Source organism: Mycteria americana, chromosome 2, assembly GCF_035582795.1.
Source record: "Mycteria americana isolate JAX WOST 10 ecotype Jacksonville Zoo and Gardens chromosome 2, USCA_MyAme_1.0, whole genome shotgun sequence".
Classification (NCBI taxonomy): domain Eukaryota; kingdom Metazoa; phylum Chordata; class Aves; order Ciconiiformes; family Ciconiidae; genus Mycteria; species Mycteria americana.
In genome coordinates this window covers 149,047,286-149,062,618 of record NC_134366.1, presented here as the reverse complement: position 1 = coordinate 149,062,618, position 15,333 = coordinate 149,047,286, and the positions used below count along the sequence as shown (strand labels likewise).

Here is a 15,333-nt window from a genome sequence, read left to right as displayed (position 1 = left end):
ACGCTTGTTCTGTCCCAAACCACTTTCCTCTCTCCCTTTTATTGCCCTTGGTTCTTCCTCTAAATATCCTGTACTGTGCCTTCTGCAATCCCAAAATACTCTCGCTGGCATCTCATAATGAGTCCCATACCCCAGTGGGCAGTTACCCCCCTCCTTCAGTCTGCAGGGTGATCTAGAGAGAGCCTCTTCTGTGGACTCCGTCTGGGTCTCGCCCCCGGCCCACTGGGCTGCTCATGTTTCTGACAGCCCTGGGAGCAGCCGGACTGAGGGCTCAGTTTCCTTCCTTCGGCTTATTGGGGTTCCTCTGCCTGACACTGTTCGTCTGTGCTCTTTGTGTCTGTGGGGAGGAGCCTTCAGTCACACAACCTAACAGTGATGGACTTCTTTCTGTCACTAAAAGTCCAGAGGCTGGGCGCTGCTCAACTGCTTCAACATCAGAGGGTACAATGTAGGCTCGCCTGTGACTCAGTTCTGATACTGCCAGCAGCCTCAACTATCTGAGGCGTATTCCTTTTTTATTTTTATGTTTTTGACAATTACTGAAGAATAACCAAGTATATCAGTTTAAAAAAAAAAAAAAGATAACCACCAGCTTTCTACTCTTAAGATTAGTAAAGAGCTAAGTGTGGGGAAATAGTGAAGGATTAGTGTTTAAAAGTGGTTTTCATACAGAGCTTCTAACCACATGAGTATTTCGTTTCTCAAATTCTAGCGTAATGGGCTTCAGACTATAAAATGCTTTATTTAATCTTGGCTTGAAAGCAATTCCAGCAAAGTGGACTGGTCGCAATTTCGTTAGGTGGTATGGACAAGCCAAGTCTCAGAAATGGTTCCAAACATGCTTGTTATTCTAAATGCTAAATGATTTTTAGCAGTTAAAGGTCTTCCTTTGTTTAGTTTTAATTTCTTGTTTTGAATACGGCTTGTGTCTGCTTTGTTTTTTTTTCCCTTAGAGCAAACAAGTTCATACCTAGATCTTTATAGCCTTAAGGTATTTCAAACTATAATTAGATTTCTCTTTCCTTCACCCCCCTTCCAGGCTCCCTTGTTTTCAAGGCTGAACATGTTAAGCTTGAAGCTGTTGCCACTATCTCAAACAGTGTTTGTTTCCACCTTCCGGACTCTTTCAGTCATGTACGTCATTTTTCAAACTTAGTTTTTGCTTTTTGTATTTGAGAGCAGCTTTCCTTACATCTGCAGGTTTTTCTCTTTTTGCCACAAATGATGTGTTGATGTTGTTTGGACCACAGAAATTGAGCCTTGCGTGCATTTTTATGTGAAGACCTGGTTTAAGGTGATGCGTTTTCGAGCAAATGTTAGAAATGCACGCAGATAGCATGCACATCTCGGTAACGAAAATCAGATTTTTATCCTGAAAGAACGCCTGGAAGTATTATTAAAGAGTCGGTTGTTTCCTGGTGGATATGACGAAAATCCCAGCATCCACACGCGGTAACGCACTCAGTAAATCCGTCACGACGGACTGTAGCCCTTACCGCCTGCAGCCCCAGCCTTCGCTCGCGCCGTTCCCGGTCCCGGCGGGCGGTGACACGCCACGACACGGGCGCTACACGGCGGGCGTGTTTTCGCAGGGCACAGCCGCCGGCCGCAGCGCCGACGCGGAGCCGCTTCGGGGCTGGCGCGGCGGGGCGCGGGGCTCGCTCGCTGGCGTTCCGCTGCTGCTCCTGCTCGCCTCGGAGGCTCGGCCGCCCAGAGCAGCGGCCGCTTTAAGAAGCCCCCGTGTAGGTAGCCGAGTGCAGGAGAAGCTCAGCTTTACTGCGAAGCCCGCGCCCGAGTGTAACCTAGCCGGCTGGAGGCGATGCCGCCCCTGATTGACAGCAGGACCAGCACTATGCAAATGGCGCGGGGAGCGCGGCGGCGGCCGGGGGCTCTGTCAGGGAGCTCTGCGCGCGCCGCCCTCGCCCGCCGCCGCTGCCCGGTGCCTCCCGCGCCCCGTAACGCTCGGTGCGTTTCACAAAGCAATTGTTGCTTTTTTGGGGACATCGTTACATGTAAAATCATCTCGAGGCGGTTTCAGTTTGAGATACGTGTGAGAGAGCGAGGGAGATGTGTCAGAGCTTGTTACTCAAGCTAAATTAGGTAATTTTTAGCTGGGTAACGTGCTAATCTTTAAACCTTTATGTTTTTAAATCCTGCGTGTGTCTGGTCTCTTCACACAAAAGTGTATTTTGCTTGTTTCTTCTCGTCTTCTTCAGTCTGAAGCCTTATGTAGGTCAGGCTTGGCTTAAGCAGATTTCCTGAACCTGCGTCAGCTTAAGCTGAAGGAATTTTAATAAACCCTCCCTTGTAGGCGTGGGCCTAAATGAGACTAGCCTAGTTAAGCCTGATCTTTTTCTGTTTGTGAAAAAGAGCTGAGCAGAGCTAGGGACTGCATGGTGGCTTCAGAAACGGCTTCCTTAATTCAAAGATAACAATGGTTGGGAAGGCCAGATCTTCTAATTTTACCTTATCTGAAAAGCTCGATTTGCTAAAACTCGTGAAGCCGTACGTTAAAATTCTCGAGGAACATACCAATAAGCATTCTGTAATAGTGGAAAAAAACAAATGCTGGGATATCATAGCTGATAACTACAATGCCATCGGAGTAGATCGCCCTCCTCGTACTGCACAGGGCCTGCGCACGCTGTACAAGAGGCTCAAAGAATATGCCAAACAGGAGCTGTTGCAGCAAAAGGAGACTCACTCAGATTGTAAAAGCAGCATTTCCGAGCCAACCAAGAAAGTTGTGGAGATGATTCCACAGATTTCCAATGTGTGTTTAAGAGACAGGAGCGGTGTTCAAAGGTGAGACGATTCTTTTTATTTTGTTACTGAATGACAATTATGGCGCCTCCTATCTACTCTGTAACGCTTTGCTTGTGTTCAGGCTCCTAAGGGAAATGTTTAGCAGAGAGAATCCCCAAGTGGGGAACAATGACAAAATAATACTGCTTTTGTTTTATGGGAAGCTTTATGGTGACTTAGCACTGCATTCATTTTTTCAGCTCTCTTTAAGAGCCTGTTTCAGAGTCTTTGTCATACTCTGGAAAGTGAGGGTTAAGAGGGAGTCAGAGAGAAATAGTAGCTCCAACCTCTACCCCTCCCCTACCTTTTAATAGGCAGATTATTCAAACACTGGCAAAGTGATGGCTATTCTCCTCCATTTAAGGTAATACTGCAGTCATTTTGCAACATATGGAACTATTACCAGTTTATAGAAGATTTTTAGTAAAGTTAGTTTACAGAGCTAAGAAACCTTACTCATACACCTTTTTTCTCTCATTTACTCTGACGTTTGCATGTTATGTTTTAACTGATCCCAGTCCTTGGGAAAAAAAAAAAAAAAGACTCCCCACACCACAGTGCCTTTGTGAGTGCAAATATTTTTTTAAATTATACTTTTCTTGCATTGACGGTGGTTCCCTGAAACTGGAGCAAAGCTAATTGCAGTCTAAACTCCAAGCAGTTCTATATCGTATGTTAGGTAGTTTAAATACAGAGAGAAACTGAGAGGTACAGCACTAGAAGTTTTCTTTTCTTGTAGGGTTTGTTTTTTTTTTTTTTTACTGCTCAGTAAAGTGAGACACACTGTCTAGATTTGAGCCAGACATAATACAGGCAGGCAGCACACAGGCTTTCTCCCACAGCTGGCTAATGCCCCTCATATCTGACTTGCAACACTCTGCTGGTTCTGTATTGGTCCTTGAGGGATCAGAAAATGCCTGGGTCAGGTTTTGGTTCATCCAGATACAAAAACTAAGCTAGGGAGGAGGGAAAAAAAGGTCAAATAACTCCCCAGCAACCTTGAGAAAGCTCTGATTTTTCTTATTTTCCCAAGCAGATTAATGGGAAGCAAACTTTCCGTATTTTAATCAGATATACTGATAGTCGGTGCAGCAGCGTAACACTCTAAGAAAAGCTGGCATGCGCACACACGCTGAATTGGATTCATGGTGCCACTGGTTGAACTGAATGGTAACAATTGTCTAAACCCCAACATGCCAGATGCTCTAAAAATATGCTGTTGTGGGTCCTTTGCGTAAAGAAGTCTGAAGCAACTGGGCTGCACTGCTGCTCCTGGTGAATGCCCCTGGAAGAACCGTTCCAAAGAATTCTCTGGAACAAAACAAGGCTTTTAATTGCGCTAATAAAGGTTGCAGTGTCTTGACTACCAACTTTTGTAAGGAGGAAAAAAAAAAATAGTGTGAGAACTTTGGTTTGTAGATCGGCTTATAAAAAGCACTGACGCTTTTTGTGAATGATTAAGAGCTAATGATCTCCATAGTTTGTCTCCTATAATTTAAACATTTTTTTGCAGTCCCTTATGGCTCTGGGAGCATTAACTTGATTACTGCTTACCCAAAATGGTTGTTCCTAGGAAAAGCCAATACACCATGTGCTGAAGGGGAAGAATATAATTTGAATGATTTTTTTTCCCCTGCCCAAATACATAATTATTTTATAGTTCTAATTTTAACTCTGAATTGCATTTTGCCCTAATTTTCAGAACCCTGTATTGGGCTTTAACTCACCAGGTTATGGCTTAGGTTTTGTAGGACGGAAATACAACTTATAACGAATCCAAATTCTTAATCGCACCTTTAAGCAATTTCTAGCTCGCTGTGATTAAACAAAACCTGGTGAATCATGGGTGCCTGCAGGGTTATAAACACCATCCCCCGATTGTGGTAACTGTTGTTTGTCTGTCTGTCAGTCAAGTTGTCAGAAACAACATTAGTAACCACCATACAGGCGGCTCTTTTGTTTTTTCAATTCCTTCTTTCTCTCTGCAGTCTAATTGTTTTCCTCTTAAGAGACTAACTCTAAGGAAAAAAAAAAAGCCTCATCGCAGTTACTTGAAGATTTGGTAATTTTCTAGTTCTGTGTGGATTACACTTTAAGAGATGGGTTTTTCACTGTTTGGAGGCTCTAGTCTATGTTAGACTAAATCTTACCTATCTTTCTTCTCTTTAACCTCTCACTTTCTCTTTCTGCTCTCTCTGTTTCCTTTTGTCAGAATGACCTGCTTCTCCTGCTGGCTGGTTGTTTCCACTTTTCTCAGGCTAGAAGCTGGCCAGGAGCCAGCAAATAAGGAGGGAAGCTGTATTAGAAGCTGCGGTTGTGAAGAGGGGAAAGCCCAGAATTACAGTCAGCACTGGGGAAAACAAGTGAAAATTTCTGTGCAGGATAATACTTCCGACACTCAATGAGAGGAGTTAAAGGAATGTGAGAAAGAGGTATATAGGAAAAGGTGAAGCTTTGTGGCATGAGGAGGAGGGAGTAAGGTGATATAGTTGATACTCTACAGGCAGCTCGGGTAACAGTCGATAGAATTAAGATTATCCTGGCATTTTCTTTGGGGAATAAATGAAAGGTCTGTTTTCAATACCTGCTTCAGATGGACTTTTTTTGGGGGGGTGTGTGTGTTTGTTTTTTTAATCTTTAGTTAGAATAGTTTGGGTGGTTGACAGGATTAATTTTTGGAAAATATATTGCTCTGAGCCTATTTAACATTTTTATAATTTAGTATGGAGAAGCTTTCATGATTTTATTCTAGAAATTGCACTTTCATGTTAATGGATGGCAATCTAGATCAGGATCCTTTGGAAACTGCAACCATGACTGCTTACTTCTTTTAAACCGAGAGTTTTGAAGACCGAGATGCAGAAGTGATGATCATGCCACCTTTTGATTAAGGAGTTGGTGCATTTACATGAGAAGTAGGATGTACAAATTAAATTTCTCCTTTGCTTCTGGGAATTTGAACCCACATCTACTGCTAACCAGGACAGTGTTTTAATAATCAGATAGTGTTTCTCAATTTGTGGATTGTAGGGCTCACAAGGAGTTTAAAATGTGTAAATAAACACCTCCCACCCCCCAGTTTAATAGACAGCAACTCAGATCCTCCAGGGTTGGGGAGCATTGACGAATGTTATGTTAATCGTGGATCCACCTGCTGCCTGTAGCTGCTAGCAGCAGCTCAGTTCTTCAAGGTTTGGGGAATGTCTCCTATCTGCAACCACCAGTTACAGGCTCTGTTTTAGACCGTCATGGCCATGATGATGTGCTCTCTTCGGTATCCGTACCAGGTTAATATATTGCTTTTCCCATGTTACACTGTATTGCCTTCCCAGTCATGCTGAAAGTATTCTTTGTAGATCTGTACTGTAAAATAGATCAAGAAGCTGATCTGGCTTAAAAAAACATTACCTGAATAAAGGAGTGATGTGCAGAAGTGTAGGGTTTCAAACACAACCGATGGTGGAGAAGTAGGCAGGAACAGCTTGAGCCATTATTATCATCAAAGCCAATGTAATGTCAAATCATGATTTGAGGTGCTGCTGACTCAGGGGTTTACACAAAGACAGATGAGTCAAGTGGGCGTTGTACTTTCGAAAAGAAATGCACAGAACTATGGGCTGTTCTTAATGAAACATTTCTGTGTCTTCTCTTGAAGCTTCAGAAAAATACTGAGATCACCAATTCAAAGAGAAGGAGCAAGGATTAGCTTGATTCCCTAACCTATTGGCAGGGTCATCATTTGGGCTCTGGTTTCTTCTCCCAAGGCTCGTTGTGTAATAGAATTCTATTCAGTGATTGGTTTACATTTAAAAAAAAAAAAAAAAAAAAAAGAACAACTTTGGTGCATGAATCAGAAACAGGGAACACATTAGAACAGGAGGAGATTAATAAGTTTGGGAGATGGAGATGTTTCTGCCACAGTCTGCTCAATCTAAATGTATGTCCTTTTAAAATCACATTATATATTATATAAACTCTTTCCTCTGTCACTTGCATTGCTTGCTGCTGCTTTGTTTTTCTTCTCATTTGTCACTAATAGCCCTTCTTGCTTCTCCAGTGTCAGAAGAAGGCCCTACCAGGATAGCTCTCCGTCGGCTATACTGCCTTTATGGCGATAGAATCTGTATAAGACAGGGCTGTATATGTGTGGTGGAAAGAAGGAGGGGTGCAGGTGGTGCTCATGTAATGAAGTAGAGTCCCAGACATAGATAGCAGAGTAGTATTTCAAATGAAGCTTTGGTTACTTACAGCTACGCCTTTTAAAAATAGTTTTTAATGGATTATTTAAATATGATTTTGTGTGTTCTAGTGCTAGTATCGATAAAGAAACAATTGCTGGTACCAGTTCACCACAGGCAATGTTGGATCACCATCCTGCGACAGTCATGATGGAGTTGCAATCGGAAGAGGATGTCAAACCTCCTCCTTCATTGATTATAGACTCACAGCAAAATGAGAACTTAGAACAAGAGGAAGAACACCAGCTGGTGCATATTATGGAAAGGTCTCCTTCAACATCAGTATCTTCAGTTGATATGAGAGTGATGATGTCTCCCTCTCCTGTACCAAGAAGAGATGATTTTTTTAGGCTTGAGGTTGGAGAACGCTTTAGACCAATGTGTGGGTATGACCCACAGATGTTACAAATGCTGAAAGAAGAGCATCAAATAATATTAGAAAATCAAAGAAAAATTGGTCTTTATGTCCAAGAAAAAAGGGATGGTTTGAAAAGAAAGCAGCAACTGGAAGAAGAACTGTTGCGAACAAAAATCAAAGTAGAGAAGCTGAAGGCAGTACGACTACGCCGTGATCTGCCGGAATACAGCAATATCTAAATATTTTATTACTTCTGTCATATTCTTTGAAATACTTAATAATAAATGCTTTTGCCCTAGCAAAATTGTTCCTTATGTTAATATGGATGGATCAAAATCTGGGCTTGAGAGATGAAAGCATATTTCCCATGATGTTGTTCATGTACCTTAGAAAAATACCTTGTATGGGTTTGAATGCACCAACTCTTCTGGTCTGCAGTATAATCAAATCCTCTATATTTAAGTGTTTAAGTTGATAAAAATGCAAACTTTTAAAATATTTCCACTTATCTCTAATAGAGTTGTGATGAGCTAATGGAAATTTAGCTCAGCTCTTTTAAAAAATTTTGATCATATACATTATTTTTTCAAATAATTACCTATCCTTTAATATCTTATTGAAGTTACACGTTAATAAATACGTATAAAAAGGAGGAATAAGAGGCTATGTTTAAATGTCTTATTCTTTTCCAGTTGGTAAATCTTATGACAGTGGTGAGATTTTGCTGATATCTCAGCTTGGAAAACAAAATTACTGGATTGTTATATTTTTTTAATGTTCAGTAAGTAGACAGTTGAATAAATGTACATCTTTTAAAAAGTTAATACTTTTTATTGTTTCCAGTGGAGGAGTGTTTCCATAGGACGTTATCAAAATAGAGACAATGAATGCAACGCTTGGTTTTTAAAACTGCATGCATGTGTAATTTGTGTGTACAGTTACCATGATTGTATATTCAGTTATAGTAATTATACTGGTGATCAACCACAAAAATGTGTAATTTCCTCATTTGCATGCATAATTACTACAGTGCATGTGCAACCAAGACAGTTGCAGGTGCCTTTGATCGATATCACTATGACTATAAGCTACTGAAATTAAATAGTTTCTGTATGTAAGTAACATGTGACTTGAAATCAACAGAAGATTCTTTGTTATTCTGGGTACCTTTTATAAATGCTGCTGTTTTGGTCTTTTGATTAGTTTCAAATAAAATGCCCAAAATGAAAAAGAAATTGATTCTTCTGTCTGTCCTAGTAGCAGCCATTTCCTCTGCAGTTACGATCAACGTTCATAACTGGAAGAAAAATACCTGGAAAGCATAAGTCCCAGATTATTGAGAGCAGCCCTGAGGAGAAGGACTTGGTATTGGTTGATGAGAAGCTCAACATGACCTGACAATGTGTGCTCGCAGCCCAGAAAGCCAACTGTATCCTGGGCTGCATCAAAAGAAGAGTGACCAGCAGGTCAAGGGAGGTGATTCTCCCCCTCTACTCCGCTCTTGTGACACCCCACCTGGTGTACTGCATTTGGCTCTGGGGCCCCCAACATAAGAAGGACATGGAGCTGTTGGAGTGAGTCCAGAGGAGGGCCACGAAGATGATCAGAGGGCTGGAGCACCTCTCCTATGAAGACAAGCTGAGAAAGTTGGGGTTGTTCAGCCTGGAGAAGAGAAGGCTGCGGGGTGACCTTATAGCAGCCTTCCAGTGCCTGAAGGGGGCCTACAAGAAAGCTGGAAAGGGACTTTTTACAAGGGCATGTAGTGATAGGACAAAAAGTAATGGCTTTAAACTGAGAGAAGGTAGATTTAGATTAGATATAAGGAAGAAATTCTTCACTGTGAGGGTGGTGAGGCACTGGAACAGGTTGCCCAGAGAAGCTGTGGATGCCCCATCCCTGGAAGCGTTCAAGGCCAGGTTGAATGGGGCTTTGAACAACCTGATCTAGTGGAAGGCGTCCCTGCCCATGGCAGGGGGGTTGGAACTAGATGATCTTTAAGGTCCCTTCCAACCCAAACCATTCTATGATTCATTTCTTCATAATTTTTAGTCTCCTGCCTGTTATGAATGGATCCACAACCGCCTTAGACCTCTGGCTCCTTATTCCCTGTAACAATACTTTCTCCTTCCTCTAACCTTTAGCACAAGAAAAGGAAATGAAGCACAGCATCAAGGAAAAAGAAAGAACAAAGGAGATGTAATTCCTTCTGTGCCTCCCATCTCAGAGGGCCCCAACAACAGAAAGAACAAAAGCAATAGGAAGGAGAATATTTCTTCCTGCAGCTGCTTGTAACTGTTGCTCCTGTCACCACTGTCTTCCCAAATTTGCTTCTTTGTCCATTCCCGCAGAACCTCAGCATGCGAGCATGGGGCACTGGTCTGCATCAGCAGACTCTGAATGAGGTAAGCCTCGCACCTTGGGCTGATGGTTGGACTAGATGATCCTAGAGGTCTTTTCCAACCTTAATGATTCTATGATTCTATATAGAGATCTCTACACCTTCTTGTCGGCCTTCTGAGTGAATCAGGTTACCTTTGTAGCCACAGGGATAAATGCTTATTAAAATCTGAAGGCTGGAAGCATGTAAGTTTAATTGAGGGGCTAGTGGAGCTTAAAGAATTGTAGTTAAAATTTTATGATAGTGATACGAGAGAAATAATCTTGACTGTCAGTGCCCAGGATAACTTTAACAGGTTACAAGTGGAAAGAGTAGAGGAAGCAAGTCTTCTGTTTACAAACTGAGGAAAAATACAGACAGTGAAAACAGATGTTGTCAATATGGAGTTCCCCAATACTATTCCTCTTCCAGTTGTTCTCTAGAGAAGAGAGCACTGTAAGCATTTGTTCTGTTGGGAATTTTTGTGTGTGCTGAAAATGATGATGCCTGAATAAGTGGCCTCTGTTTCTGTAAAGTCCTTGGCTTTATGCTGTATTTTTCAGTTCAAGGACATTGATCTGTTTTTGTATAGCTGGAAACACTTCAGTGAGACACTTACTTCCCTGAGTTTACAACAGTCAAAATATTGGCTTTAATAAATAAATAAGGATTTTATTTGTTCTGCTTTGCCATCTGAAATGTGGCTTCTCAGAAATGGGAAACAGCACTAAATTCTCTGCACTTGTCCGAATTTGGAAATGCCTGATCTTATCCTTTCAGTTGAAAATTGGAATTCTGGTTTCCAGTGGAAAGGAATTAATTTCTACTTGGTTGTTTCTGTCCTTACGTATTATGCAAATCAACAAGTTTTTAATAGTTCAGAAAATAATTCCCATAGGCCTCATCATCTTGCAGTGGTTTTGAATTATAGCTACTCTTATGTTGGCCACCAAAAGGCTCTAGAGACTTTAGAATATTTTCTGTTGAATTCTTCATTCTCCTTGAGCTAGATGAAGAGGTGACCTCCAGGGTTTCTATTGGCATGGTATTTTTATTTCGAGGACTAGAACCAGAGGAATTTCCAGTCTTTGAAAGCTTGCAGTCCTTTCTTGAACTGAGAGACAAAGTAGATGGAAAAATAGAACTCTGAGTAGAGCAAAGTCCCCCTTGTATTCTTGATATTGGAAGGGGAAGGATGCAAATGAGTAAAGAAATAATAAAATACACCAGCCTGGTCAGCACTGTCTCCCTATAATCAGTGTTCTCCTGCGTTTGGTTGTTCTGTCTTTGTCTCATTTCTTAGTGAAAGGCCTTTCATTCTTATCTGCAGGCAGCACCTCTAGTTCAGAGATCTCATGCTTCTCGTTTCCTTTGTTCTCGGTTGTGTTTCTTTTGGTTTTGGGGGGAGCTTGGGGTGGGGGGAGAAATCTCTTGAGTCCCCATGTAGCTCGCTTGTTTCTGTACCAGTGACATGACATTTATCTCCTTTCACTACAGAAATGTTTCCTCCTTTAGTGACTTTATGTTGCTCTGTCAGTGCAATATGGTGCTGACTATATATTATACCTCTCCATGCTGGTGGATCTGCATTTCTTTCTCAGCCCACATCTGCTTTACAGTATCAGGTTATCTGTCTGAGCCAGACTTCTCACTTCTCAGTGCCTGTTCCTGTTTTTTTTTTCCATGTATTCCTAATGTGGGTACATGCACCACAGCTGTGGCTAGTCCTTCTGGACCTTGAAGTGCTATGAATTTTTACTGTTCCAGCAAATGATATTTCGTTAGCATATGTGAAAGGGGTGGTAGGAAGCCTTTCCCTCCTTAACCCCCGTTCTTATCCTCTTACTCCCTTCACTACATCTGGCAGTGCCATTCCCTGTCTGGATGTTTATAATGTACATAGTACAAGCAGAGTAATTTTAGGCAAGGACAAATTTCTACCATATGTTCATGTCCTTCTACTAAGATAACTGAAATAAACAGGCTCCAGGAGTAACTTAATTCCCAATATCTAATGGACTTATGTTTAAGATTAGAGTAAAAAATTGTAACTGTGATACCTTTGTGATAATTGTGATAGCATCTTGTGTTACTTCATCTATCTGAGTAATTGTCTAATGATCAGTCCATAATTTTGTTGGCTGCTCCCTAATTATCTTGCATTTTTTGTCCCTCCCCGCTTCCCCCCGTAAGCTTTCGACTCCTGTGGAATCATCTTGGTTGATGTGCTTGCCTTAGATCAGAATTCTTATAGGTAGAAATGGTAGGAAAGAGATGTACTCCAAGACCAGGAGAGATTACTTATAGCTAATCTTGCTTGTCATACTACTGTTTTCTAACATCTTCCACCTCACTAGCTTCAATTCCTTTATTTCATTTATATTTCTGCATGTTTTCTGGTTTGGGATTTTTCTCCCCCATGCAATGGAAATGCATAGACTAGAGCTTGCATATGATCTTCTTTGGGCAGACTTTGTGCCCACTGGATTTTCAGTAGGCAATGACATTAATTATGAGAGAGTTGTTTCTAAGTGGGATGAGCAAATGGGGAATTGTGGTACTCAGGCTGGCTGGCTAAGCTGTCTTTTGAAATTTCTTGTATCTTATTTTAAAGTGCTTTAGAATGGTTCCATATAAATTTTAACTTTGGTAAAATCATAAAAAGGTTACTCATGAAGATGATAAAGTGTTGCTTTCCTAGCATGCTGATTATTGTTCTATTTTGCACATGAAAATAAAGAGAAGCCTTTAAAAAGAATGCCTTTTAGCATTTTCCAAAGTTTTAAATTACATGAAATGTAGCTTCTCAGTGTGTATTCCTAACAAGTCATGCTTTTATTCTGTTTTTAAATGTCCAGGTCTTAAATAATTTGAAAAATCTCATTGTCTTAGATTAAAAAAAAACCAAAGAAAAAACCGTGCTGTTTATGGTAGTTAAAATAATAGTCTGTTAGCTGGGTGTGTTACACATGACGAGATTTCAGTCATGCTATGACCCATGTTTCTGTGTTTTATCTCTGCTAAAAATGGAAGTGTTCACCTTGATGTTGGCCAAGTTGCCTGTGTAGTGCTGGTTGCTCTTAAATAGCATCCAGTTAATCTGGGCAGAGTTTCCTCCATAATAAAGATACAATTTCCTGAAGTTTTATTGAAGACTAGCTAACAAAATTAGTCTCTGTGAATTCTTTCTTGTAAAACCTACAGTTGTTCAGTGCTAAAGTAGTTGAAAACCTCGCTTGTGATTCATGTGTAAGAGCGGGGTGGATAAGGGTTAGAGAACCCAAGGAAAGCTCAGCTATCTGCAGGCATTAGTGTTCCCCACTGTCCTTGCCTTTCTTCTGTGCTATGGGATTTCACACTATTTTATCCTAGTGATTACACAGAACGATTTGTTTATGTGTCCAAACATCTCTGAGTGAACATAACACCTTGTTTGACTCTGTATTATTTGCACAAGAAGAATATCATATATTTTCATTGAATACTTAATCAGCAGTTATTCCACGTGATTTATGACTTCTATTTGCTGTTTAGCAAAACTGCAGACTTGAAAAATCCTACTTAATGTTTTGTATTTTATGTATGCAAACAGAATTTAAAAATAAATAAGTCATTGTTTCCAGGCCATTTCCTGTTGGCTCTCGATTTTCATCTATAGTTAGCATAATCACAAGAATTAGCATAATTTAACATAAATGTCAGCTAAAATATAATTCCTCTGGATTATGGTGCCCCTCCATACTCAGTTGATGTCAGGACCCAGTTTGGTTAATGCTCAGTCATTTTGTTTACAGTATTCGGTGTGCCGCCATTTGCTTACTTGGTATGTCTTTGTATGATCCTTGTCTATATTGCTAATGCTTTCTCAAAAATGTCTGTTTTTAAAGCTCAGAACTTTCTGCATGCTTATAATAAATCAATTTATAAATTACTGGGGTTTTTTTTTTCTGTAATTTATCAGTGAAACAATGGGACCAAATGATTATCTAGTTTGGGGATGGGGAGGAGGGATTTTGGACTGCCTGTGGTTGGTTACTACAATGTTATTTGTTTCCTCTATTGTGTCAGATAAAATCTCTTGCAGTAGTCTCCAGTCATATCTATTATTAATCACTGAAGATGTCATGTGAAAGAAAGTAATTTATCATAACTCTGCAGCAGTTTGCAGGTAAATTTTACTTTGCTCACTTGTCGATACTGTTCAGAATACCATTCTGTGAAATCTAGAAATGTTTGTGTGGCATGTACCAGAAATACAGAAGTAAAACCGGGTATGTATGACATTACTATTACTGTTGATACATTCTCTGTCGTAATGTGACATTCACTTAGGGGTGCATGTGTAAGCCAAAAACCGTTGGTTTTTTACCTGTAAACTCTGTTCACGAGGTGAAACCTGTTTCACCCAGGTGATGTTTGCACTGATTTGCATTGTAAGGAAGCTTTGGCAGTAGGTTGTATGTCGTGATGGACTTCCAGGTGACATTGGTAGCATCAACTATCAGTTTGGCCAAACCACTTTATGTTGGGTTACCTCCTCTGAGGCTATAATGTGTGTGTTCTAGATATGTATTTGTGTTTGTTTATGTCTTTTTGAAGTAGCTCAGCTTTTTTCTGTGAACTAGATTGAGGGGACAATATGCTGGTTTGGATTTATTGAATTTTTATGATCTTCCCTTTGTAGTGTTCTAGTTTCTCTGTGTTTTTGAAAAAGTACTCAAAATTTGGCACCAAGCTGGTCTTTGGCCATTCCTATAAAACCTTACTCAAGTTTGTCTAATTCATAAGTCATTGGCAAACATAAAATTTGGTCATTTACAGGACAAGTTTGTTATACTTCAGATATAGTCCATAACTGAATTCTTAGGAGAGTCTGTCCAACCTGGGCACGTTGCACTGTTGAGAGGAGAACAGCGATTTCTCAGCTGTGAACACCTTGAATGAAAGCAAGAAATGTGTCCCCAGTTTTGCCACTAGCAGGCCAGGCAGCCTCACTGGGGAAGCCACTTTGTTTAGATCCAGAGAGGGTGACAGATGACAGCAAGGTTCTCGAGCATAACTGCCCTTCTTTCAGGGCAGTAAGGATTTCAAAGTTCTTGGACTGTACAGCTGGATAGGCAATGGCCCAGCTCTTCTGCAGACCAAGACCAGCAATAGCCTGGAAAATATGGCTTGTAGCTCTGGTTCAGAGTACTGCATAGTGTGTGCACAGGTGAGGGCTGAATTAAGCTTGCTTAGGGAATTTAGCCATTGTTGTTTGTTATAATTATTTCTGCTAGATAAAATTTGTTCTGTTCTGAAGAGGTTTTGTTATATAGCTGTATGTGCTAATTTGCTGTAGTTGAGTTTTGAAAATACATGATTCCTAAGTCAACTTCCAAGATGGTACTAAAGATGTTTTTCAACAGTCCAGAAGTTAAATATATTTTGCGAGTTTCAGATACTTTAGCTCTGAAGATATAGCAGGCATCTGTAAAGATTGTTTTCAGATGAAATATAGTAGAGATAAATTTGATCTTTTTTTAAATCTCATCCTTCTCTGATGTGTATGCACA

The 15,333-nt window shown here is 40.6% G+C and overlaps 2 protein-coding genes across 2 annotated transcripts in view; both read left to right on the top strand.

Moving 5' to 3' along the window:
• Positions 1–15,333, top strand: part of RAD54B (RAD54 homolog B) — a 68,947-nt gene that overhangs the window by 17,624 nt on the left and 35,990 nt on the right. The gene's annotated exons all lie outside the window — the stretch shown is intronic.
• Positions 1,434–8,831, top strand: FSBP (fibrinogen silencer binding protein). The gene is made up of 2 exons (XM_075494943.1): positions 1,434–2,805; positions 7,115–8,831. The coding sequence occupies exons 1-2, from the start codon at positions 2,435–2,437 to the stop codon at positions 7,638–7,640; spliced, it is 897 nt and encodes a 298-aa protein (XP_075351058.1). The 5' UTR covers positions 1,434–2,434; the 3' UTR covers positions 7,641–8,831.

Coding starts and splice junctions, on each gene's coding strand:
- FSBP (XM_075494943.1), top strand. CDS start 2,435: ATGGTTGGGAAGGCCAGATCTTCTAATTTTACCTTATCTGAAAAGCTC. Junction 2,806..7,114: donor GACAGGAGCGGTGTTCAAAG/GTGAGACGATTC, acceptor TGTGTGTTCTAG/TGCTAGTATCGATAAAGAAA.